The 27,192-nt window shown below is 37.9% G+C and overlaps 1 protein-coding gene across 4 annotated transcripts in view; it reads right to left on the bottom strand.

Moving 5' to 3' along the window:
* The window catches only part of LOC105521504 (chromosome unknown open reading frame, human C1orf101), a 177,445-nt gene that overhangs the window by 126,862 nt on the left and 23,391 nt on the right, over nucleotides 1-27,192 (bottom strand). For 2 of the 4 annotated variants that reach the window (XM_011955717.1, XM_011955718.1), the window contains exons 3-7: nucleotides 25,383-25,456; nucleotides 25,023-25,092; nucleotides 23,217-23,284; nucleotides 14,252-14,276; nucleotides 8,908-8,985 (exon numbers count right to left, since the gene is read on the bottom strand). In XM_011955717.1, the coding sequence (XP_011811107.1) occupies nucleotides 8,908-8,985; nucleotides 14,252-14,276; nucleotides 23,217-23,284; nucleotides 25,023-25,092; nucleotides 25,383-25,456 (315 nt within the window). The remainder of the gene's footprint in view (nucleotides 1-8,907; nucleotides 8,986-14,251; nucleotides 14,277-23,216; nucleotides 23,285-25,022; nucleotides 25,093-25,382; nucleotides 25,457-27,192) is intronic. The other 2 variants (XM_011955720.1, XM_011955719.1) reach the window with 1 other exon arrangement.

The raw sequence follows: 27,192 nt of genomic DNA, 5'->3' as shown, positions 1-27,192 counted from the left end.
TCATTTCATGATTTTTTTTTTTTTGAGACAGAGTTTTGCTCTGTTGCCCAGGCTGGAATGCAATGGCACAGTCTCGGCTCACTGCAACCTCCACCTCCTGGGTTCAAGCGATTCCGCTACCTCAGCCTCCCAAGTAGCTGAGATTATAGGCATGCACCACCATGCCCCACTAATTTTTTTAATATTTAGTAGAGACAGGGTTTCACTATGTTGGTCAGACTAGTCTCGAACTCCTGACCTCAGGTGATCCACCTGCCTCTGCCTCCCAAAGTGCTGGGATTACAGGCATGAGCCACTGCACCCAGCCTATTTGATGATTTTAATAGAGAAATATAGGTTTGCCTAATAAATAGTAACAGATATTTTAATTTTGTTTCTGAAAATCATATTTACCATTCAGAATTTTAAATACAACTACCTTTTGTATAACTGCTGAGGAAAGAGTAAATGAAACATTTTTAATGTAGCAAAGAGTAAGATGGAAGTAAAATATAATAAATAACACATATAAGAAGATTGTAGGAAAAATATCAAGAAAAAGTTAATATAATCATATAAACAAGCTTAAAAATATATTTTCTTGATTAAGAAAGTAATTCATGGTCATTAAAGATAATTTTACAAATATGGAAAAAATTAACACATAAAAATTATCAAAAAGGCAAAAACCACATTAGTGTTTTCTTCAGATTTACCAAGTACAGGCTACTGTTTTATATTCATGTTCAGTCTATAAACATCATTTTCAATGTCTGCATAATTTTTCACTGAGTGAATTACCATCATTTGCTTAACACTCCTGTATTGGACATTTTGGTGGTTTTATTTTTTTCACTATTGGTAATATTATCGCTAGGAACATCATCAGATACACAGTCTTTTCTATGGTTAGGACCATTTCTTTTGATAAGATTCTTGGAAGTGTGATTGCTGGGTCAAAAGTTATAAACACTTTAAAAACTCTTTTAGGCTGGGCGCAGTGGTTCAACGCCTGTAATCCCAGCACTTTGGGAGGCCAAAGTAGGTGGATCACCTAAGGTCAAGAGTTTAAGGCCAGTGTAGCCAACATGGTGAAACTCTGTCTCTACTAAATATACAAAAAATAGCTGGGCCTGGCAGCAGGCTCCTGTAGTCCCAGCTACTCGGGAGGCTGAGGCAGGAGAATCACCTGAACTCAGGAGGTGGAGGTTGCAGTGAGTTAATATCATGCCACCACTGCACTCCAGCCTGGGCAACAGAGAGACTCTGTCTCCAAAAAAAAAAAAAAAAAACCAAAAACTTTTTAGCCTGGCATGGTGGTGGGCACCTATAGTCCCAGCTACTCAGGAGGCTGAGGCAGGAGGATCATGTGAGCCCAAGAGTTTGAGGCTACAGTGAGCTATAATCACACTACTGCACTCCAGCCTGGGTAACAGAGTGAGAACCTATCTCTGAAAACAAACAAACAAACAAACAAACAAAACTCTCTTGATACATATTGCCAAAATAATTTCTAAAATAATTATACCAATTTATGTTATTACTAGTGATCTATGACAGAACAAGTTTCATTATATTATTGCTAATGTTTGTGTTGTTATTATTACTATTATTATTTGAGATAAGGTCTTACTCTGTCACCCAGGCTAGAGTGCAGTGGCTCAATCACAGCTCACTGCAACCTCTGCCTTTCAGGCTCAAGCAATCTTCCCACCTCAGCCTCCCGAATAGCTGTGACAAGTGTGTGCCACCACGTCTGGCTAATTTTGGTATTTTTTGTACAGATGGGGTTTTGCTATGTTGCCCAGACTGGTCTTGAACTCCTGGGCTCAAGCAATCCTCCTGCCTCAGCCTTCCAAAGTGCTGGGATTATAGGTGTGAGATACCATGCTTGGTATTACTATTTTTAATAGTATTATTATTATGATATTATTATTTTTAAATAGTATTTTAAAATATACTAAATAGTATTTCAAAATATTAATAATAGTATTGCTATTAAAAATAATAATCGTATTAAAAATAGGATTATTATTTTTAATAGTATTTTTCTAGTTATGTCATCAACATATGGCTACACATGTTGTTAAATTTAATAAACATAGTTCTGTTGATCTTACCTGATTTTTTAGCAGCATTTGATACATGGGATGAATCTTCCCATTTGAAACACTCTAACTTGGCTTGGTTATCACGCCCTCCTGCTCTATTAGTGGTTCCCAGGGTCTGGCCTTAGGCCCCGCTCTCTTCTCAGGGTATATTCTCTTCCTACGTGATCTCATTTCACTAACGTGGCTTCAAATATCATCCAATTTCTGTACAACTCATCAAATTGTAAGTCAGATCTCAAACTGTATATCTAGTTCTAGATTGAGGATCTAATTAGATTTTTAATCGTGACTTCCAGTTGTCTCAGAAACACTTCAAACCAATATGTTCAAAACTATACTACTGCCTTGAGGCTTTGCCTCTCAAACCTGCATTTATAAATATTTGTTGAACAAATAATTAAAAAATCTCACCACCCAGAGGAGAGTATGTATCTTTCATGAGACAGCTGTGATAAGAGAATTCTAGACAGAAGGAACAACAGTCACAAAGTCCCTGAGGTGGGAGAGGAGTTACTATGCTTGAGGAATTGACAGGAAAGTGATGGCTCCTGTATAGTAGAAGGGGGAGACTAGTAAGCAGATAAAGTCAGAGAAGAGACAGGCAAGGGCTACATCATGCTAAGCATTGTATGCTTTGCAAAATAGGTTAGATTTTATTCTTAGTACAATGGCCAAACATTGAAGAGATTTTAAATTTATTTTATTTTAATTATTTTATTTTAAATTATTGTATTTCAAAATTGTTTGACTCACAAGAAGTTTCCAAGTACCCTTTCCCCAGCTTTTCCCAATGGGAATAGTTGACACAATCCTAACGCATTGTCAAAACTAGGAAATTGATGCTGATACAACATTATTAACTCGGGTACAGACCTTATTCAGATATCACCAACTTTTCCAGGCACTCTTTTATTTATTTATTTAGCATAGTTCTATAAAACTTTATCACATGTGTAGATTCATGTAATTACCCCCACAACCAGAACACAAGAGTGAATACATCACATAGAAGAAACTCCGTCATGTTACCACTTAAGATTCACAACTGCCCACATATCCTAACCCCTGAAAACCACTTATCTATTTTCTATTACTACAATCTGTTACCTCTAAAATGTTCTATAAATGGAATCATACAGTATTCAACACTTTGAAAGTGGCTATTTAGCTCAGCATCCATCCAAGTTGTTGGGTGTTATCAATAGTTAATTCCTGAAATGTTAAGAGCTAAACGATAAAACTCTTAGAAGAAAACATAGGGAAAAATATTCAGGACATTGGATCTGACAATGATTTCTTGGATATGACACAAAATCCCAGGAAACAAAAGGAAAAATAGCTTTCATTAAAATTAAAAACTTCTGTGCCTCAAAAGTCCCTATGAACAGAAGAAAAAGGTAATCCACAGGATAGAAGAAAATATTTTCAAATCACATATCTGATAAAACATTAATATCCAGAATATACAGAAAACTTAAACCTGAGCAATAAAAAATAACACCAAATAACCTAATTAAAAAATGAGTCTGGGAGCAAAGGGATCAATTTGCTCCACTCACTATAGCCATATACACCATTGGAGGACCTGAGGTTATACTCAACCCACCTGCAGCTTCCACCAGTGGAGCCTGCATGCATTTTTCATCTGGAGGCCTAGGGATCCACCTGCCCTGCCCACCACTGCCAGGGCCCATGCACACCATCTGAGGGCCTGAGGATGGTCCTGACCTGTCCACTGCCACCACCACCAGTGCCCCAGCATGCTGTCTGGGGACCTGGGGATAGATCCACCCTGCTTGTTGCAAGTGGCACCCAGAAGCACCACTGGAGTCATGAGGAAAAGCCAGACCTGCCTATCTCCACCTTCACCGGTGCCCACACGCATCATTCAGGAGCCTAGGGGTCAACTCACCCCAACTGCCGCTGCCAGTGTATATGCGTGTTGTCCAGGGGCCGGCAGATTGATCTGCCCCACCTGCTACTACTGACACTCACATATACCCTCCAGGGGCCTGGGGATTGTTCTGCCCTGCCTGACACCACTGGCACTTATGTATGCCTTTCAGGGGCCTGAGAATAGACCTGTCCTGCCCATCACTGCCACCATGTGGATTTACTGAAGACCTTGGGACTCGCCTGCCCAACCTTCCACTGGCACTGGCACCCACATGTGTGTGCCACATGGAGGCCTGGGGATTGGTCAATTCAGTCAAACACTGCAATTGCTGGCACTCATGTGCTGCATGGGGGCTGAAGGGTTGGCCTGCTGCTGCTACTGCCACTGCTTTTGCAATGAATGCTGCCAAGGGGCCTGAGGACCTGACACCCATTTGGCCCACTGCTGCCACTGCCAGCACTCAAGCAAGCCACCTTCATAGCTTTTGAAGTCTTAGCTATAAAATGTTTGCCCAGATCAATGTCCTAAAGCATTTCCTCTGTTTTCTTCTAGTAGTTTTATAGTTTCATGTCTTACCTTTAAGTCTTTAATTCATTTTGAGTTGATATATATATATATAGTGAGAGAAAAAGGTTTAATTTCATCCTTCTGTATATGGATATCCAGTTTTCCCAGCATAATTTATTGAAGAGGGCATCCTTTCCCCAATGTATGTTCTTGGTGCCCTTGTCAAAACTTAGTTGGCTGTAAATATGTGGATTTATTTCTGGATTCTCTATTCTATCAGTTTATGTTTTTATAACAATACCATGCTGTTTTTTTACTATAGCTTTGTACTATATTTGAAGTCAGGTTGTGTATGCCCCTAGTTCAGAAGATTGTGGAAACCCCAATCCACAGATTCATAAAGTCAAATAATTCCAAGTAAATATTTTTTTTAAATTCACATTTAGATACATCATAGTAAAACTGCAGAAAACAAAAGACAAAGAGAAAAATCTCAAAAGCAGCCAGAGGAGAAAACATGGATTGCTTACTTACTCAACACCTCTTGTAAGCTGTAGTACCCTACTTTTTAATCGAGCCAATTCTGGCAACACACTTCACACATTTATAACCTGACAGAATCTCACACCGACTCTAGCATCATCAACTCAAGCATCATTTTCCCTTCTCTGTCAAGGCCTGTCTATCCCTGCATCTTGGCTGCCCGTGGAAATCTATTCTGCATTTAGAGATGCACAACCTGGAAGTACTAGGAGTTAACAAGCCAGGGGGAAACCTCTGACTAATGGAGGATGGGAACCTTTCTCTCCTCTGTGAGGCAACTCTGAGGCATTTTCTGTTCTTCTGTTGGACAATTTAAAAACACATTCCACATGGCTTCTTGGAGGGGCTCAGCGAGATTGTGCTCTAGTGGTCCACGGCAGTGATAGTCTAAAGGTTGTATCTCCCTCCTTTCCTGGCACACCTTTCCTGGTCCTCCACTCTTATTCCTGGCATCACCTCCAAAAATAAACTACAAGCACACTTCTGAGGAGCCCGGTTAAGACAGTTTCGAAGGAGTAACAGGCAGAAAGATGGTTTCCTAACAGCAACAGTGGAAGTAAGGAGCTGGTGAAACAGTATCTGATGAAACTGAAGAGAGTTGCCAGTTAGAAATAATATACAATAGGCAGAACAAATATAAAGCAAATCTAAGAATATATTGTGTCTATATTAGATGAAAATGAACTTAATGCTCTAATTAAAGACATATAATGACAGTCAAGATAAAAAACAGAAGGAAAAACTCAACTTTAGAGTGTTTGTAAGACACATATTAAAAATATGTCTGGTTTGAGTCCGTGTTTGAAAAAAACTGTAAGGATACAGGAAGCTGAAAGTGAAAGCAGGAAAAATGTATACCCACATACAAATATTCACCCGCCCCCCAAATCTGGTTTAGCTATATCAGAAAAACACATTGTAAAACAAAGCATTTCTAAAGATAAAGGTGGTCATCACTTCATTTCATCATTGTGGATGATTGATCAAAACTGTAGTTTCAAAATAATCCCTTCAAACTGCTCGTGTGAAACAAAAGCCCTGATTTGATTATGGCAGCCATCTTGGAGGCAGTGACACCTAATCGGAGACCAAAAACATGAGTAGAAGTTACAAAGATGAAGAACATGGATGGGCGGCTGGTATGCAGGGAACAGCATAAGCCAAAACATAGATGCATGAAACAGCGGGTGTGTGTGAGGAGAGAGCAGAGTCCAGTGGCCGGAGGGAAGACGTCTGTAGAGAGCCGAGGCCAGAGAAGAGGGGCAGAGGCAGATAGGCTTTTGTATGTCACATTAAGAGCCTAAGACTTAAGGGTCTACGCTGTTGCTAATGGAGAGCCATAGAAAGGATTTAATAAAATCACATCATCATGGATAAATGTGCAGATGAAAAGAAAGTACAGTATTATGAATGCACTCAATAACATTAAAAGGTGCATATTCACTTAAAATGATTAGAAATTAAGCCAATAGTCATACTTAAAGTGTTTAATTACCATTAATTTATTTTATTCCCTCTAAAGTTGATTACCAGATGAAACAATTGGTTGTGTATCCTTCTGATTTATCAATCCCTTCCTTGGGAATTTGATTACCATGAGATAGGATAACATGCTATTAAAAAATCAGACAGCTCTTGACTCATTAAAATGTAAACAGTCCCATAGGAAATTAACAGTCAGCTAATTCCTCATTTTAGATTTTTTTAAATACATTTTAATTGTAACAGAAGACAAAATTTAAGTCTTGAAAGAGGTAAATTTGTAACAAAAAGAAAGGATTTATTCACAGTGTTGCATCTTTAGAAAATTCATTTATCTCCAAGTGATAAAGGATTCAATAAGTGATGAGACATTTTTGAAAGAAGGCTTTGATATGCATGCTCAAGGAACATCTCTAAAGCACCTTAATGTTCAGCCCCTTCATGAATGAGGAGGTTAATAGAAAATATGCCCTATACACCAATAACAGAGAAGCAGACCACCAAATCATGAGTGAACTCCCATTCACAATTGCTACAAAGAGAATAAAATATCTAGGAACACAACTTACAAGGGACGTGAGGGACCTCTTCAAGAACTACAAACCACTGCTCAAGGAAATAAGAAGATGCAAACAAATGGAAAAAAATTCCATGCTCATGGATAGGAAGAATCAATGTCGTGAAAATGGTCATACTGCTGGAAGTAATTTATAGATTCAGTGCTATTCCCATCAAGCTACCATTGACTTTCTTCACAGAACTAGAAAAAACTACTTTAAATTTCATATGGAACCAAAACAGAGCCTGAATGGCCAAGACGATCCTAATAAAAAAGAATAAAGCTAGAGGCATCACACTACCTGACTTGAAACTATACTACAAGGCTATAGTAACCAAAACAGCATGGTACTGGTAACAAAACAGATATATAGACCAATGGAACAGAACAGAGGCCCCAGAAATAATGCCACACATTTACAACCATCTGATCTTCAACAAACCTGACAAAAACAAGCAAGGGGAAAGGATCCCCTATTTAATAAATGATGCTGGGAAAACTGGCTAGCCTTATTCAGAAAACAGAAACTGGACCCCTTCCTTAAACCTCATACAAAAATTAACTCAAGATGGATTAAAGACTTAAATGTAAAACCTGAAACCATAAAAACCCTAGAGGAAAACCTAGGTAATATCATTAAGGATATAGGCATGGGCAAAGACTTCATGACTAAAACACCAAAAGCAATTGCAACAAAAGACAAAATTGACAAATGGGATCTAATTACACTAAAGAGCTTCTGCACAGCAAAAGAAACTATCATCAGAGTGAAAAGGCAACCTACAGAATGGGAGAAAATTTTTGCAATCTACCCATCTGACAAAAGTCTAATATCCAGAATCTACAAGGAACTTAAACAAATTTACAATAAAAAAAAACAACTTCATCGAAAAGTGGGCAAAGGATATGAACAGGCACTTCTCAAAAGAAAACATTTATGCAGCCAGCAAGCATATGGAAAGAAGCTCATCATCACTGGTCATTAGAGAAATGCAAACCAAAACCATAATGAGATACTATCTCGCACCAGTTAGAATGGCCACCACTAAAAAGTCTGGAAAAAACAGATGCTAGTGAGGATGCAGAGAAACAGGAACGTTTTTACACTGTTGGTGGGAGTATAAATTAGTTCAACCATTGTGGAAGGCACTGTGGCGATTCCTTAAATGCCCATCAATGATAGACTGGATAAAGAAAATGTGGCACATATACACCATGGAATACTATGCAGTCATAAAAAAGGATGAGTTCATGTCCTTTGCAGGGACATAGATGAAACTGGAAACCATCATCTTCAGCAAACTAACACAGGAACAGAAAACCAAACACTGTATGTTCTTACTCATAAGTGGGAGTTGAACAATGAGAATACATGAACACAGGGAGGGGAACATCACACACCAGGGCCTGTCGAAGGATGAGGGGAAAGGGGAGGGAGAGCATTTGGCCGAATACCTAATGCATACGGGGTTTAAAACCTAGAGGATGGGTTGATAGGTGCAGCAAACTACTATGGCACATGTATACCTATGTAACAAACGCACACATTCTGTATGTGTATCCCATAACTTTGAGTAAAATTAAAAAATAAATAAAAAGAAAATATGAAGAATGTTCAATTAGAGTTCTAAAGAAAGGTTTACTATTGTAGAGATGGAGCATAAGTTCAAAACCACTATAATGGCTAAACTAAAAGGTCTCATGCAAATGTATTTAGTTAGGTGTGGGCAGCTTAAAATCCTGTCTATTGATTATAAATTATTCACAGTCCCTACAAAAGAAAGACAGCATTCTGTTCTTACTATGACGATACTAATGTTTCCACCTACTATTGAAGGTTTTTCTGCACTCCCGAGCAACTCATCAGGATCAGCATTTTCTGGATCATATACCCATACACTGATAACCTAGAAAATAAAATTTGTTTGCAATTCTTTACATTTTGTACAGATTTCATTTTTAGTTGTGGCAAAACATAACCATAAACACATTTTTTATTTAAAAATTTTTGATTATCCCACTTTAAAAAATAAAAAGCAAAAGTGCTTTACATAGGTAAAGGATGTCAACTGAAGGACACATGAAGGAAGAATTAATACAATGCCTGTACACCCCGTAAGTATGTAATGTTGAAATGTCATATGAACGCTTACGGGTATTTTTTGAGACGGGGTTTTGCTCTTGTTGCTCAGGCTGGAGTGCAATGGCGGTATCTCGGCTCACTGCAACCTCTGCCTCCCAGTTCAGGTGATTCTCCTGCCTCAGCCTTCCTAGTAGCTGGGATTACAGGTGCCTGCTACCACGCCTGGTTAATTTTTTGTATTTTTAGTAGAGACAGAGTTTCACCATGTTGGCCAGGCTGGTCTCAAACTACTGACCTCAGGTGATCTACCTGCCTTAGCCTCCCAAATTTCTGAGATTATAGGCATGAGCTACCATGCCTGGCCTATTTTTCTGTTTCTTTGCTTTTCTTTTTTTTTTGAGACAGAGTCTCGCTCTGTCGCCTAGGCTGGAGTGCAGTAGTGCAATCTCAGCTCACTGCAACCTCTGCCTCCTAGGTTCAAGCAATTCTCCTGCCTCAGCCTCCTGAGTAGTTGGGATTACAGGCACTCACCACCATGCCTGGCTAATTTTTGTATTTTTAGTAGAGATGGGGTTTCACCATGTTGGCCAAGCTGGTCTCGAACTCCTGACCTCAGGTGATTCGCCTGCCTCGGCCTCCCAAAGTGCTGGGATTACACACGTGAGCCACCATGCCTAGCCTATCTTTCTTTATAGCCACAAATAGACATGGCAACCTCACCCCCACTCACATACGTTTTATAAAAATGAAATCACCCTATACATGTTATTTGTAACTTAACATTTGTGACTCGATGCAAGGCCAGTTCAATAGATACAGAACTGTTTTCTTTCTTATTTTTTCTTGAATATTTATTCATATACTTAAAAATTATGTTAAAAATACAGCAAAAGCTGACTCTCCCACCCTGTACTCCATCACTCAATTCCCATAAATCCATCTGCACTCCATAGGTATTATTAGTAAGTTCTTGCTTAGATTCCTATAAAATGTTTGTGTATAACCAACAGATATATCATTTTCATCCCTTTTACAAAATGCTAGGATGCTAAACATATTTTTTCTGAATCTTTTGTTCATCATCTAAAGTTATTTTAGAGATCTTTATATATTTCATTGATTTTTCAGTTGGATATTATTCTAAATTATGGAGGAACCACAATTTATTTAACCAGTAACCTAATGATCAACGTTGGTTTCTCCCTTGCCATTATAATCAATCAAGGAGACAATGAGCAACTTTGTACAACTTTGAGCATATTGGTAGGGCACATGCCTAAAAGTGTAATTGTTGAGTCATGGGGTAAACACATTGTAATTTTCATAGATACTGATAAACTGCTCTCCGCAGCAGTTGTACCAATAGGGTCTCTCAGTAGTGATGTATGAGAGTTCTTCTTCCCTCATGTTCTTTCCCAGCATCAGGTTTTGTCATACATTCAATTATTGCCAGTCTGATGGGTGAAAAATGGTATTGTGGTATCATTGTTTAAAAAACTTTATTTCTTTATTTTTATTTGAGATGGAGTTTTGCTCTGTCGCCCAGGCTGGAGTGCGATGGTGCAATCTCACCTCACTGCAACCTCCACCTCCCAGGTTCAAGCGATTTTCTGGCCTCGGCTTCCCGAGTAGCTGGGATTACAGGTGCCCACCACCATGCTCAGCTAATTTTTGTATTTTTAGTAGAGACGGGGTTTTGCCATGTTGGCCAGGCTGGTTTCGAACTCCTCACCTCAGGTGATTTGCCTGCCTCGGCCTCCCAAAGTGCTGGGATTACAGGCATGAGCCACCACACCCAGCCTGGTACTGCAGTATAGTTTAAATCTGCACATCTCTTATTTTGAGAAAGTTTGAGCTTCTTTCCATATGTTCAAGTTCCACTTGTATTTCATTTGCTCATTTTTTTGTTGCTGTTGTTGGATTTTTTCTCTTTTAACGGTTTATTTGAAATATTTTTTACATATTAAGAAGACATTGATTTGTTTACTTTAATCAGTTGTATTTTTCCATCTGTATTCCATTTTCTTTGGAGTTTATGATAATTTTTGGCCATGTTATCTGTCATTTACTTATCTTCTAGCTTTATGGAGTAAAAATTATCATATATTTTGGTTTGTCTTCTGCATTTTGTGATATAGTTAGAAAGGTCTCCAATGATCAGGTTGTAAGAGAATTCTTCCATGTTTTCTTTGTTACTGGATTTATTGTATTTACATATTCAATGTAAAATTATTTCGAATTTATTTTGGTGTACTATGTAAGGTATAACTCCAATCTTTGCTTTTTATTAAGTAAGTATGACTACCCAGTTATCCCAATATCATTTATTGACTAGTCCATCTTCTCCCCAGGGATGTGAGATGCTACTTTCATTGCTTAGTAAAGACCTAACTGTGTTTTGGTTATTTCTGGATTCTTACGCTTTTCTATTCATCTTGACTGCCTTTTCGGGAGTTAGTATCTCACACGTTAAACATGAAGGCTTCACTGTGTATTTGAATGCCTGCATGACCAGAACCCTATCCCTGTTCTTATTCAGTGTTTTTGTGAACACTGTTTGTTTTTCTTTAATCCACAGGAATTCTGGAAACATCCTGTCTAGTTCTGAAAAAGTGTATTTTTTTCATTAAGATAGCATTGAATTAATAAATTCAGGAAAATTTCATATCTTTCTGTTGTAGAGCACATTTATTAAGGAAATAGTGTGCCTTTCCTTCAGGAGAGTTCTACAGTTTTTGTCATATAGGTGTCAGGCATATTATTAAGTAAAATTCCCATGTGAGACATTGACAAATGGAGAGAATTCTCTTTGCTTTGGTACTCTTTCAGATTCAAATCAGATACACCAGCTCACACATTAGTCAAAAGTTCAACTGGTTTCACTTCATCCCAGCCAAGTCCATCCATCTATCATTGGCCAGTTTGCTCTTCTGTCCTACCTCCAACCTTAGCAAGTGGTCCTAAGTATGAAAGCATTCTTTGGCTTTTGTTCACCTAGCAAGGACTCATTCTTCTGGAATGTAACACCTTTAGATTTCATTTTACTCACAGCGCTTTGAGTCCGAAGGATTTTAAAATTTTATCATGTGATTTCTTTTTAAAGCAGGAGTGAAGGTGTTTTGTGTCCTTTACTATCTGCCTGGAGGTCTTAATTATTTAGTTTAAACGACTGGTTTCTTTTTTGACCCATGGATACAGAAATGTTTAAATTCCCCAACATGGGGATTTTCTAGGTAATTTTGTTACGGATCCTTTTTTTTTTTTTTTTTGTTACTGATTTCACACGCCTGAGTATAAATCAAAACCCAGCAAGGTCATGGAAATGGGTTTTGCAATCACTTCCGCCTGGGCTCTATGTGTTTGACTGCTTGCAAAATTATATTTGTATTTATTTCTTGGCTGTAGGTTCTTGAATCTCTTGGGCTGTTAAATTAGGATGTGCACCTGAAATCTGGGTAATCCCTTATCTGTTTACAGCCCCCAAAAGAGGTGTATCATTTCTTTGCAATTATCCTAAGACAGTCAGTAGAGCTTTACCAGTCCCCATTTTACAGACATTTATACATTTTAAATATTTTATTATTATTATTATTATTAAGATGGAATCTCGCTCTACCACCACGTGGGAGTGCAGTGGTGCGATCTCAGCTCACTGCAACCTCTGACTCCCTGGTTCAAGTGATTCTCCTGCCTCAGCCTCCCAGAGTCCTGGGATTACAGGTGTGAGCCACCGCTCCCGGCCAAGACATTTTCTAAACCCTAACTTCATATAGGGAGGTTAGTTTCAGCTCCCTTGACTCTCATAGGCCGAAACTTTCATTCCCAGTCCCATAAAATCATTAAAACATCACCCCTTTTCCACTATTTTTAATTATAAAATACAACAAAAAAGGAATAATATTCATTTGTATGTTTAGTTGTATGTTTTCTAGAAAGCTCACATTCTGTTCTAATTCAATCTTGAAACTCTGACTTTGAGTTCCTTAATTATTTCTGACCACCAGGAAATTCCTTTTCTTGCTTATAAATTCCATCTTCACACCTGCACCTGTATTAATGTAAAGGTCTGTGAGTGTGTGCGCAAGCAGTATACACACATAAATTTTCTATAGGCATTTCTATGCGTTTTGAGTGAGAAGGAGGTTATTCTGCATTATTTGAGTTGTAATATATATTCTACTTCTGTCAGTTCTCCTATATTTTCTATGTATCTTAAAATTCCTTAATTACCGATAATATTATTTCTTGCTTTTGAGCGTTGTTATAGTTGTAACCTCAAAAAATAATTCAGTAGTATCAGTGGGATTTAGAGTAGGAGTAGTTATGGGCACTGAGCTCACTCAAAGATAAACACAGTTTATCTTGTTTTATCACTTCTTTTCTTCCAGTAAGTTGCTGCTTTTAGAGACTTATAATATCTCTACAGAGGTGTAATTTCCAAATATTACTTTATCTTATTTCAGTTTTCAACATTTTGAATATATCTTTCCATCATACTTCTAATCATCCTCTATTCCAGAATTTTGAAACTTTTTGATCTTAGGACCCCCTTCATCCTTTTAAAAATTATTACTACAAGGCTTTTGTTTTATGTGGTCTAGATCCACCAGTATTTACCATATAACAAATTAGATTTGAGAACATTTAAAGATATTTAGTTTCAAAACTATGGTACATCTATTATATGTTAATTAACATTTTTATGAAAAATAACTATTTTTCAAAGGAAAAATATTAGTAAGAATGGATGCTTAATATTTTAAAAACCATCTTTAATATTTGTATTAATAAAAGACAGCTGAATAATCATCTCTGCTCCTTCAGGCAAGTTGTTGGTAAAAATTATCTTGGTAAAAGTAAAAGGGGGGGAAATCCATCCTTATGCAGACAGGTGGCTGGAAAAGGGTGAACCTCATGGGCCTCCTGAATGGGTCTTACAGAAAGAGACACACCTTGAGTACCACTGCTCTAAGCAAATATCGTTGCAAAATTAGTTTGAAAAATTCCTCATCTGGTAAATATGGAAGATAAGAGAGAAACAATATAGTAGTGATATATGAAGGCTATACAAAATTTAAAAAATATTTTACCTGGGTTAAGTTGTTAAAGAATTGTCTGCATGGAAAAAGAGGAAACATATTTTAGTAAACGGCCCATTAAACGTTAGTTTGAATATTCTACTTTCAAGGTACATGTTTCTAAACCTTTGCATATTCTCTTTATATTTCATTACAGTATATAAAATTAAAGGCTAAATGTAAAAACCAAAAAGTCACGTATGTCTATTTATTTATCAATATCGCTACTGATTCTCATTTGTCATCACAGAAGTCTGAGTGGCTTAAATCTGCATGCTTCCTTAACACTGCAAGTTCACAGAATCAAAACTTCATGATTAATCTTCTTTAAAATGTTGATATTGTCATCCTACAAAAAACACCTTCCGGTCTTTACACGTTATAATTTATGTCAAACAGAAAATTGTCTTTTAGCATGACAAATCCTTCCCTCACCAGCCCTGAAAGGAATAACAGGCCAGACCTGGTGGCTCACACCTGTAATCCCAGCACTTTGGGAGCTCGGAGCGGGAGGACTGCTTGAGCCCAGGAGTTTGAGACCAGCTTGGGACATATAGTGAGACCCTGTCTCTATTTTTAATTATAAAATAAAACAAAAAGGGACTAATAGTCACTTGTATGTTTAGTTGTATGTTTTCTAGAAAGTTTTTTTTCACTGTAAAGTTACCTGCATATTTTTAGCATATGTCATCTCTAAAAGTCAGTGCCTCGTGACTATGTCCTTCCGTTTGCTGATTACTGCAGTGTCTAGTACATTATTATGCACAAAACAAAATGAAAATGCTTTGGGAATCAGTAAATGAGCATGCAGTGAGTTTCTGAGACCATACAATGAATATTCTATTTCATGTGTTCAATCTGATACCTTAGAAAGCTGCTGAAAACAGCTATGGTAAATCTTAATAGGTAAACTGTGCCCAGAGTTCAACACAGTCCAAGGTTGATTAAAACGACCCCGGCTCCAGGGCTGATACCTTCTGCCTTGTGTTATGCTTACTTGTCACAGGCACAGGAAAGAAGAATTGAGTCACCGAGTGAGTTACCAGTGTATCTGGAAGGAAAATTTGAAGGCAAAAGGAAATACTTGTAGATAATAAAAGAAAGGCTTTGGTATTAATACAGTAACCTCGTAGAGAAGGAATCAGTATCAGCTGACATTAAAGTGACAGCCTTGATTTCCATGGAAGACAATATTAGCAGCATTCTGCTGGGTCTTTATCAGTTTTCTTGGCTTTCTTGAGTTAGTGCACAGGCTGAAGTGTAGAGTTGAGAATAAGACTGAAGAGAAAACCCTGGATTGAACCGACATTTAAGGTAAAGACAGATGACAAAAAGCCAAAGAAAAAGACGGTAAAAAAAAAACCATTATGGAAGTAGAACATAGTGGTATTAGAGGGTGAAGGAATGAAAGAGTTTCAAAAAGAAAGTGATTCTCAGAATTAAATGTGGTATAGAAATTATTACAGTAAGAGGATCAAAACAATCCCATTGAATTTGGCAATTACCTTCAGTGACTTTGCCATAGCAGTTTCAGTAGATAGATAGATAGTAAGGGGATACAGTGATGAAATAGAAAAATGTCACAGCGAACTTGGGAAGACTAGTTTCAGCACAACTTCATGGATCCTTTTCCCTTTTTATTCTCTATTCTAATCCTAGAGAGACAGAGAAAGAAGAAAGCAAGAGAGTTTGGATGCTAACATGATACTTGTTCATGAATTCTTTCTAGCATCAGAACTCTGGTTTGGGGGCAGAGTCAATAGGTGTCGAGAGCCTGGGGAAAGAGGCAGTGCTTAGAAGGGTCCTGTACTCTACAGTATTTATCTTTAAATTCTTAACAAATTTATCTTTGACATTATGTTTTGTAAGCGAAGTGTGATGAGACAATGAAGCATGCACCGGGGACATGGGGTTTTGGCATTCACACAGTCCCGCCTTCTGCTGCCTCTCTGCCTCCCTGGGATGGATTATTTACCCCAATGGGCACCTTGGGTCCTGACCAGCCTTCTCCTCCTTAACCTGTCCCACAAGCTGCTTCTGTCTTTGACCTGGGTGAGGGCCTAGGCTCAGGTGTTGGGGGATTGTCGGGGTAAGGCAAATGCACGCTGCAGTGTCTTGGAGTAAGGCACGGCAGTGGCTGTCCCATACCTGACTGGCAGCACCATGGCATGATGATGGTGATGATGGTGTGGCTTACTCATCTTGGCAGGAGTAAACCTCTTGCCTCCCCCTAATCCAGGTATCTAGCATAGCCCAGTGTAGAGGCTGCAATACCCTTGGGGGTTGCCCATCTGCCATGGGTTGAGGTGGGAGGCCCATGAAGGGAAGACACATGGCTTGACTACTTCAGATCCCTCTACTGGCTGAGCATGACGTGCAGATCTATTGAGAAGGGAAATCTGGCAGTTGGTGGGCTGTGCACTATGAGAGTGGGCACCTGGCCCACGAGTACGCCACATCCTGAATCACCCACCAGGTGACTGTGAGGGTCTGCATCTGATCCATGAGTATTCCTTGTCTAAGGGAGCATGACGTTAAATTGCAAATAAAAAACACCATGAAAGGTAATGAGAGTGACTATAGGAGGAGAAAGAGCTTTAAATTTGATATCTTTAACAGTATTTTCCCTGTGCTTTTTGAGCAAGAGACCCCAACTTTCATTTTACACCAGGCCCCACAAATTTATGAGCCAATTTTGGATGTAATGATGCAGAAGTGGCACAAGAGTACAGTAATTACCTCTATGCAAAAGGATTTTAGGGATTACAAAATGTAGACACTGGCGTGGCATGGTGGCTCCCAGTGCTTTCAGAGGCCAAGGCAGGAGGATTGCTTGAGGCCAAGAGCTTGGGACTAGCTTGGGCAACAAAGTGAAACCCTGTCTGTACAGAAAAAAAAAAAAAAATGGTGGAGCACAGTGGTGTGTGCCTGCAGTCCCAGGTATTCAGGAGTTTGAGGTGGGAGGAGTGCCTCAGCCCAAGAGTTTGAGGTTGCATGAGCTATGATGGCACCACTGCACTCCAGCCTGGGTGACAGGACAAGATCCTATTTCAAAAAAAAAAAAAAAAAATTTCGACACGGATAATGAGATAATTAGTGAACTGAATGAAACATTTAAACAATAACTAAAAATGAATCAATAAGACAGAAAGATGGAAAAATACGACAAGATTTTAAGAGTCAGGAAGGACAGAATTAAAAGGTGACATACATTTCTCTTAGGAAAATTTAGAAAGAAAAAAAAAGAATGAGGGAGAACAAATATTTAAAAAGATAGGCCAGGCACAGTCACTCATGCCTGTAATCCCAGCACTTTGGGAGGCTGAGGTGGGTGGATCATCAAAGGTCAGGAGTTCGAGACCAGCCTGGCCAACATGATGAAAGCCCATTTCTACTAAAAATACGAAAATTAGCCAGGTATGGTGGCGGGTGCCTGTAATTCCAGCTACTAGGGAGGCTGAGGCAGGAGAATCACTTGAACCCATGAGGCAGAAGTTGCAGTGAGCTGAGATCATGCCACCTTTCTCCAGCCTGGGCGACAGAGCGAGACTCCGTCTCAAAAAAGAAAAAAGACAATGTGAATTTTTGAGAATTGATGAAAGACACCAATATTCAGATTCAGGAACTGTAATACATCTCAAAAGAAATATACAATAGTAAAACACCAAAGATAAGGCAAGATCTTAAAACAACCACACAGAAAATACAGATTACCTAAAAAGGAAAAACCATTTGAAAGACAGCCGACTTATCAACTGAAGTTGGAGCCAGACACAAGAAAAAATAATTTTAAAGCATTGAGAGAAAATAGCAAGCAACCTAAAATCATATTCCCAGAGAAATGATTTTTCCAGAGTGAGGATAAAATAAAGATATTTTCAGAGGCATGAATACTGAGAAATTTAATCACTCAGAAATCTTCCCTAAAGGAACCCTGAAAGGATATACTTCAGGAAGAGCAAGTAATATGAGAAAACATGTCTGAGAATATAAGCATCGTTGAGCAAAGAAATGATAGGTCTGTGGATAAATCCGAATAAATATTGACTGAAAAAAATGTCCAATTTGAAGGATAAACAACTAGAAAGTACCAAAATGATGGTAAGGAGTAAGCCATAAACCAGGAAGGGAATATTTGGAGGTAAAATTCCTGTTAATTCTAGAGTTTGCAACACCAATTACAATTGCATCAAAAACAAAAAATACTTTAAAATAAATGTAACAGAAGATGCATAAGACTGCTCATCTGAAGCCCACATGGTTGTACCATTTTGCATTCCCACCAGTAATGAAAGACAGTTGTTACTGGTTCATGTCCTCACCAGAAGTGGGTGTTATCAGTGTTTTTCTCCTTCAATATTGTGTTGGCTATTTGGAGTCTTTTGCTTCTCCATATACACTCTGGGATGCGTTTATTCATATTTATAAAGTAACTTGCTGGAATTTTGATTGGGATTGCACTGAATGTAGAAATCAAGTTGGGAAGAGTTGGAATGGGGTGGGTACTTCTACTATCCCTTGTCAAGATTTTAAAAATACAGTTATAGTAATAAGGATAATGTAGTTTTGTTCAAGTATGGACAAATACATCAGCTGAATAGAATAGCCAGCCCAGAAAAACATCCATGCATATATGGAAAATTGATACATGAAACAGAAGATATTCTGGATAAATAGATTATTCATTAAATGAGTATGAGAAAATTACTTATTCATGTAGAAAAAATAAAGTGAATTCCTATTCTAAGTTTGTACAAAAACTGATTCCAGGTGGATTAAAGACCTAACTTTAGAAGAAAAAACATATAGAACTTTTAGAAAACAATATAGGAACCTATCCTTATGATCTTGTAAGTAGGAAAAGATTTCTTAAATAGATTTTAAAAGGCATAAACCCACAAAGGAAAGTATTACTCAATTTATCCACAATACTAAAGACCTTTCTTATCAATAGGAGGCATGGAAAGTAAAAATCTGCATAAACTGGGACAGAATACTTTCAGTATATATATACACACATATATATGTGATAATGGAGTAGTAATTAAGATATATAATGAAATCCTGTAAATTATTATGAAAATAAAAGTAACTCAAAAGTCGATCAAAATACTTATTGAACAGAAAAGAGAAGAAAAATTCCTGCTGAACAGATAAAATATACTCAATGCATCAGTAATCAGTAAAATGTAAATAAAAATACAATGACATAATTTCATACCTAGTAGACTGGAAAAATTAAAAAGTCGGACAATTTTAAGTGTTGGTAAGGATACAGCAAAATGGGAACTTTCACGCACTACCAGTGTGGATATAAAATTGGACAATCTTTCAAAAGTGACTTAGGCATCCCCCAGGAAACTTGAACAAATGCACATCCTACTTTTAGGCTATTGTACTTTTAGGTCTCTACCTTAGAGAAACTTTCATTTATACGCATTAAATCAGTACTACTTCCCCAACTACAATGAACATATAAATTCCTACAGAATCTTCTTAAAGTGCAGATTATTATCCCATAGGGCTGGAATAAAGCCTGACATTCTTCACTTCTAATAAATTTCCAGGTGATGTCAGTGCTGCTGATCCTCAGATGACATTTGGAGTAGCAAGACACTATGAGGTATGTTCAGGCATTCACAGCATCATTTGTAGTTGCAAATAAATGCATCAGCAGAATGAACAGAGTCATACAATGAAATACCATAGAGCAGTCACAATGAAAGAACTAAAGATTCTGATTTGACTATGGATAAGTCTCAAAAACATAATTTTTAGAGAAGGAAGCAACTCATGGAACAATACTTACCATATGATTCAATTTAAATAATGCTCAAGAACTGACAAAACTAAACAATTTATTACAATCAAATATAGTCACTAAATTATAAGAAAAAGGCAAGAAATCATTCATTAAACAGTATTTAGGATAAAATAACGAAAAGACAAAAAACAATATCCAGAATAGTGTCTAACTCTTGGAGCATGAATAGAGTGTGATTGGTAGGGCATAAAGAGGTGTGATGTTCTATTTCTTGATTTGGGTAATACATATGTGGGTACTGATTTCATTACTATCCTTTTAATTCTTTATGTAATCTTTCTAGCCATTAATTATTATTATTTTGTTTTTATTTTCATTTTTTCTAGAGATGGGGTCTTGCTCTGACATGGAGGCTGGAGTGTAGTGGTGCAATCATAGCTCACAGTAGCTTTGAACTCCTGGGCTTAAGCGAACCTCCTACCTCAGCCTTGCAAGTAGTTGGAACTACAGATGCAAGTCATCATGACTGACAACTTTTTAACGTTTTTTGTAGTGACAGGTCTTGCTATGTTTCCCAGGATGGTCTTGAACTCCTGGGCTCAAGTGATCCTCCCATCTCAGTCTCCTAAGTAGTTGGGACTACAGATGCAAGTCACCATGCCGAGCAAATTTTCTCTATTTTTTGTAGAGACAAGTCTTGCTGTTTCCCAGGCTGCTCTTGAACTCCTGGGCTCAAGCAATCCTCTCACCGAGGCCTCCCAAAACACTGAGATTACAAGCATGAGCCACCACGCTAGGCCTCATTATTATTCTTTAATTGATGTTTTTACAGGTGACCGACTGAAAATTCTTACAATATATATTACAGAAAAACTCTTAGTCCCTACGGAGTTCTCTCTTTTGGACTAACCTTTTGGTTAGTGCTTTTAGACTAGGTGCTTTTCCTTCTGTTCTTACTTACAAGGAGAAAACATATCAAGATCAGGGTAGCCTGGAGGCCCATCTCTTTCAGCCCTAGCTCTTAGGTCTTAATGTGTGTGAATGAAATTGGTAATCCATTCAATGCTTCTTGGCAGATGTCCTAGTTTGGTCTGCTATAACAAAAATACCATAGACTGGGTGGCTTTAACAACAAACCTTTACTTCTCATAGTCTGGAGGCTGCAAAGTCCAAAGATCAAGGTGCTATCTTCTCACCGGGTCCTCGCATGATGGAAGGGAAAAAGGAACTCTTTGGGGTCTCTTTGGTAAGAGCACTAATCCCATTCATAAGGACTGCTCCCTCATGATCTAACCACTTCCCAACGGTGCAACCTCCAGATACCGTCACATCAGGGATTAGGTTTCAGCATAAAAATTCGGGGGTAAACAGGGTGGGACACAAACATACAGTCGTATTGCAACAGATTATCTTCTCTGATGGTTCCCAAGAACTCTACTGGGGAGAATAGAAAGTAGTCCATTTGGCTAAAGGAGCAAGTCCTATTTTACAATTCAACTCTACCAGGAATATTATATATATATTTATTTATTTATTTATTTTTGAGATGGAGTTTTGCTCTTGTTGCCAAGACTGAAATGCAGTGGCGTGATCTCAGCTCACTGCAACCTCCGCCTCTCAGGTTCAAGTAACTCTCCTCCCTCAGCCTGTCTAATAGCTGGCATTATAGGTGCCTGCCAACACGTCTGGCTAATTTTTTTGTATTTTTAATAGAGATGGGGTTTCATCATCTTGTTCAGGCTGGTCTTGAACTCCTGACTTCAGGTCCACCCGCCCTGGCCTCCCAAAATGCTGGGATTACAGGTGTGAGCCACCGTGCCCGGCCTATTATTTTATTTTATGAGACAGAGTCTCATTCTGTCACCATGCTGGAGTACAGCAGCACAATCAGAGCTCACTATAACCTTGACACAGTAACCTCAAATTTCTGGGGTCAAGTGATTCTCCTAACTCAGCCTCCTGTGTAGCTGGGACTATAGGCATGAGCCACTGTGCCTGGCCTCTACAGGGTTTGTTATCCCCAAACTTGCCCTTGTCTATTTCTCAACTGGTTCAGAACCCATAGAGGAAAAGCTGGTGATTGGTATTTCTGAAACTGCCAACAAGGACAGAAGCCTGCCAGTTTCATGAGTAGCAGAGACTCAGTCCTCCCTTCTTCTCAATAAGACTCTGGGAAAGTGGCAGTGAGTGAGAGACAACTGGGTGAATGTGTACTCCTGGTGGGGCTTGCTGAAACCTAGGTATTATTTGGACTTACAATCTAGCTCAGGATGTCAAATCCAAAAATCCCACAATAAACTGCAGAACCATCCAACTTTAAGGGACTACGTGGACCAGGACAATAAAACTATCAACAACAACCAAGCTTTACTGAAGACATGAGTATTCTGATTGGTTCTGCCTGGATCGTGTATGTGCCAAGCCTCAACTAGTAACTGTAACCAAGGAAATGTGGGTTTGTAGAGTTAGACCATATACATCACATGAAATTAACAATATTATCACCGAATAGGGAGGAATAGTTTCCCCAAGGGAATAAATGTGAAGTGGATAAAAAGAAATAAGTACTTTCCATGCATCCTGAGGTCACGATCCACATACTATAGTTCCTTATATCCTACACAGCGCTTAGGGTGTTGCCATGACCATGATACTAAAGCCATATTCTGAATCACTGATACTTTTTAAACTTACTGAATGATTTTTATGCAGTTAATAATGTATTTGTGTACCACTTTTTCCCTTCTCATATTCAGCTACCTTCATTTTGTCACGAGTTTGAAAAGCTATCTAATACAAACACGGTATTTCTGAAATGCATATAATAGAACAGCCCTATAGACTGAAAAACCAGAGTCAAATCTCAATGCTATCTTTTAGTAGTATTGTTATTTTTTCCAAAGAGTTTATCCCACCCATGCTTATGCTTCCACATCTATAAAGACTTATATTTATGTGGTTATTATAAAAATTAAGAAAGAATTTATATTAAAGTACAAACATGTAGACACAGTATGTGCTAAAATAGTGGTTGCTCTTAATTTTACTATTTGTTCTTCAGTATTTCTTTGGCAGTGTATTTGAGAATAGCTTGGTTGGTGAATGAAAGTTGTATGGAAACCATAATATAGATAATCTATTTGTGGTTAATTAAAAGCTGAAGCGAAATACTCTTTAAAAGCATAATTACCTATTCAGTACTGCATTACTTACCTAACTCTATAGTACCACAGAAAGCAAGTGTGAGAACTGTCCACAAATAAATTGCGTTCTTCTTCATCCTAAAAGAAAATGCAAACGAAACTGTGATATATTAACATTAAATCAAATGCAAATATGGATACAGGCATAAAAGTCACACAGGAACTAAGTTACTTATCTAACATCAGAGGAAGAAAAACTTCACAATAAAATTTAAATATATATTTAAATATTTATCTATATATTGCCATCTTTATCATTTTTATTACATTTGTCTTCCTCACTGAAATACAATTCAACTAATTTTCTCATTCAGTGGGGTAATTTTGCTCCCCAGGGACTTTTGGCAATGCCTAGAGATGCTTTTGGTTGTTACAACTGAGTGCTTTTCAAAAGTCAGATGTGGCCAGGCACGGTGGCTCACACCTGTAATCCCAGCACTTTGGGAGGCCAAGGCAGGTGGATCACCTGAGGTGAGAAGTTCGACTCCAGCCTGACCAACATGGAGAAACCCCGTCTCTACTAAAAATACAAAATTAGCCAGGTGTGGTGGCGCATGCCTGTAATCCCAGCTACTTGGGAGGCTGAGCAGGAGAATTGCTTGAACCCAGGAGGCGGAGGTTGCAGTGAGCCGAGATTGTGCCACTGCACTCCAGCCTGGTCGACAAGAGCAAAACTCCATCTCAAAAACAACAACAACAACAAAAAATGAAACAAAAGGAAAAGCAGTACCTTACTTTCTCATGAATTGTGTTGTGGCTTTTTTTTTTTTCTTTTTGAGACGGAGGCTGGAGTGCGATGGTGTGATCTCAGCTCACTGCAATCTCCGCCTCCCCAGGTTCGAGCGATTCTCCTGCCTTAGCCTCCTGAGTAGCTGGGATTACAGGCGCCTGCCACCACGCCCAGCTAATTTTTGTATTTTTAGCAGAGACAGGGTTTCACTATGTTGGCCAGGCTGGTCTTGAACTCCTGACCTCAGGTGATCCGCCCACCTCGGCCTCCCAAAGTGCTGGGGTTACAGGCATGAGCCACCATGCCCAGCATGAATTGTGTTCTTGAAACTGGCAAATACTCATAGACTCAAAGAGACAAATTTAAGTATGTTTCACTCTACAAGGATTGAAAAACGAATTAATATTCATCTGGCCTCTCTCACATAGCTCTGTCTACTTGTGCCTTGACAACAAAGCTTTTTAATTAAAGAGAAGGCACAAGCCTCAAAGTAAAGGCAGGATTGGTGACGTGGCATCTGTAAAACTGCAGCTTCAGGCGCGCTTGTGTGGGAACATCAGCTGTGAGGTATGTAGCCCGTATTTTGTTACTAATTATTAAAACGCCAGTGTCTTAAAATGCTTTACTTTGTCTTTGCATGTTTTTGGTAAACTAGAGAGACTCAACCTCATTCAAATTCATTTGCATTCACATGTTTTCTTCAGTTGAAGACAATGCAGTGGAGTAAAAATAAATCTGCTAGAAATTACTCTTAATCCCAGGTGTTGTCATAGGAGTGTATGACAGGAGATCCACTCATCTGAGAGTCCTATTATCATTAAGGTGGTGGCTATGAACTTTAACATACTTACTAATAGAAAGACGAAGATAAAAATTGTATGTAATTTTATAACAGAATTTAACATGAGCTATATCTAAAAATGGACATTCTGACGGTAACTTTAGGGCTTGTTTATAGTTATAATTAATACTATTTAAAACAGGCTAAATTAGATTGAAAAGCTCAAAAGAAAGGCAAAATAAAATATAACAGGATAACAGGATGATTATTCAAGATTTAACAACATATCATTAAAATCAACTTACTGGGCCAGTAACGATTGGTTTTATAGCATGAACACCAGGTGAGGAACAATGCAATTCTGTCTTGGGTGAGCTAGTATTTAAAAAGATGGGAAAGAATAATTACAGGTGCATATGAGATTAATAAAATTACCTTACTATTTTTAAGCCTAAAAACTTCAATTGTATGCTGATAAGAGATATTTTTAAATATTTGCAATATTTTACTTCTATACTATATTCAACATGATTTTGTCTTGCTTTTCATGTCTACTTAATGAAAGAAAATTTACATTAAATCACAGCCTTGAATCTGAATGTTCACATTGTATGAATGAATTAAAAAATATATACATACATTGATATTCATGACATAAATCTTACCTTTTATTTAGCACAAAACACATTTCTGGCACACTCCACTCAGTAAATAATGTTCCTTCATACTCTAACTTAATCTAAAAAAGAAAACAAGAGTTTGAGCAAAAAATATGATTCAAAATTTTCACCTCAGGGTTCAGTTGTAGGATTCAATTTTCTGCGTCCTAATTATTTAAAGAAAGAATAACTAAAATTCAATTTCCTTTAAATTGTACAAAGTAATGTGACAAAGAAAAGATAACTTAACCCATCTGGGACACTTTAGCAGTCACTCCAAAAAACTATAAACTTTTAATTTTATTTACTTCAGCAATAATCCACTGGCCGGGTGCGGTGGCTCATGCCTGTAATCCCAGCACTTTGAGAGGCCGAGGCAGGAGGATCACCTGAGGTCATGAGTTTGAGACCAGCCTGGCCAACATGGTGAAACCCTGTTTCTACTAAAAATACAAAAATTAGCTGGGTGTGGTGGCACATGCCTGTAATCCCAGCTACTCAGGAGGCTGAAGCAGGAGAATCGCTTGAACCCAGGAGGTGGAGTTTGCAGTGAGCTGAGATTGCGCCACCGCACTCCAGCCTGGGTGACAAGAGCAAAATGCCATCTCAAAAAAAAAAAAAGAAAAAAAAATCATAATCTATTAAGTATCTAAGAAGGGACTGACACTCTGGTAGGTTCTGGGGATTAAAAAAAAAAAAAAAAGACAAATGAGAAATGATCCTTCGCTTAAAAACAAGTCACTTTTAATTCTGAGATTCTATTATTTACACATTACTGACTAGTAACATAACTTTCATCACCTTTTTCTTATTTCTAAAGCTACTTTTTCTTCCTGCCTCTCTATTCTTTCATTTAGAAGTTCTTTCTTTCCCCTCCTGAAGTATACCAATTCACTTTCTAACATTATCAGTCTTAGTTTCAGCACTGTTCCTCTTCTTCAGCCAGAGTTGGAACCCAATTTTACCTTCTGATATGTGTGACACAAAATTATATATACATACGTAATATATGAAGATTGCTTTGGTGTTTTAACTCGGAAAATGGAGATTATAACAGGTGGTAAACCGTTTCATAGGTTTGATATTATAGGATAGTGTATAAGAAGAAAAAAGAGAAAAATTCATGAGAAGATAAAACATAACTTTGAACTATATTAAGCAAAACTTGATAGAATTGCTAGAAGAAATTTCAAAAGCCATAAATATAGTGGTAGATCTTTAAATACACTTTTCTCAAATTAAATAAACTTGGGGAGGGGAGGGAAACGTAGTCAAAGACTTAAAAAATATAACTAGTAAGTTGATGATATATATGTTAAAACCATACACATTCCTAAAGAGTTTTTTCTTTTTAATTTTCTTTTTTTTAATACAGATAGGATCTCACTATGTTGACCAGGCTTGTCTCAAACTCGTGGCCTCAAGTAATCCTCCTACCTCAGCCTTCCAAAGTGCTGGGATTACAGACATAAGCCACTGTACCCAGCCCCTAAAATTAAGCAATATAAAATATATACATCATTTGCAATCTCACATAGAACAATTGCCAAAACTGACCACATTTACAAGGAAAGTTTGAACCAATCTTGAAGAACTACTATCACATATACAATGCCCTTTATTATTAGTGAAATAAAATTAGAATTTCTCATCAAGTTAGCCAGAAAAAAAATCCTAAGATATTTTGAGTCTTTTTTTTTTTCTTTTTTTTAAGACGGAGTCTTGCTCTGTGGCCCAGGCTGGAGTGCAGTGGCTGGATCTCAGCTCACTGCAAGCTCCGCCTCCCGGGTTCATGCCATTCTCCTGCCTCAGCCTC

This window comes from Colobus angolensis, unplaced genomic scaffold (genome assembly GCF_000951035.1).
Source record: "Colobus angolensis palliatus isolate OR3802 unplaced genomic scaffold, Cang.pa_1.0 Scaffold40, whole genome shotgun sequence".
NCBI classification, from domain to species: domain Eukaryota; kingdom Metazoa; phylum Chordata; class Mammalia; order Primates; family Cercopithecidae; genus Colobus; species Colobus angolensis.
This window is presented reverse-complemented; position numbering and strand designations above follow the sequence as displayed.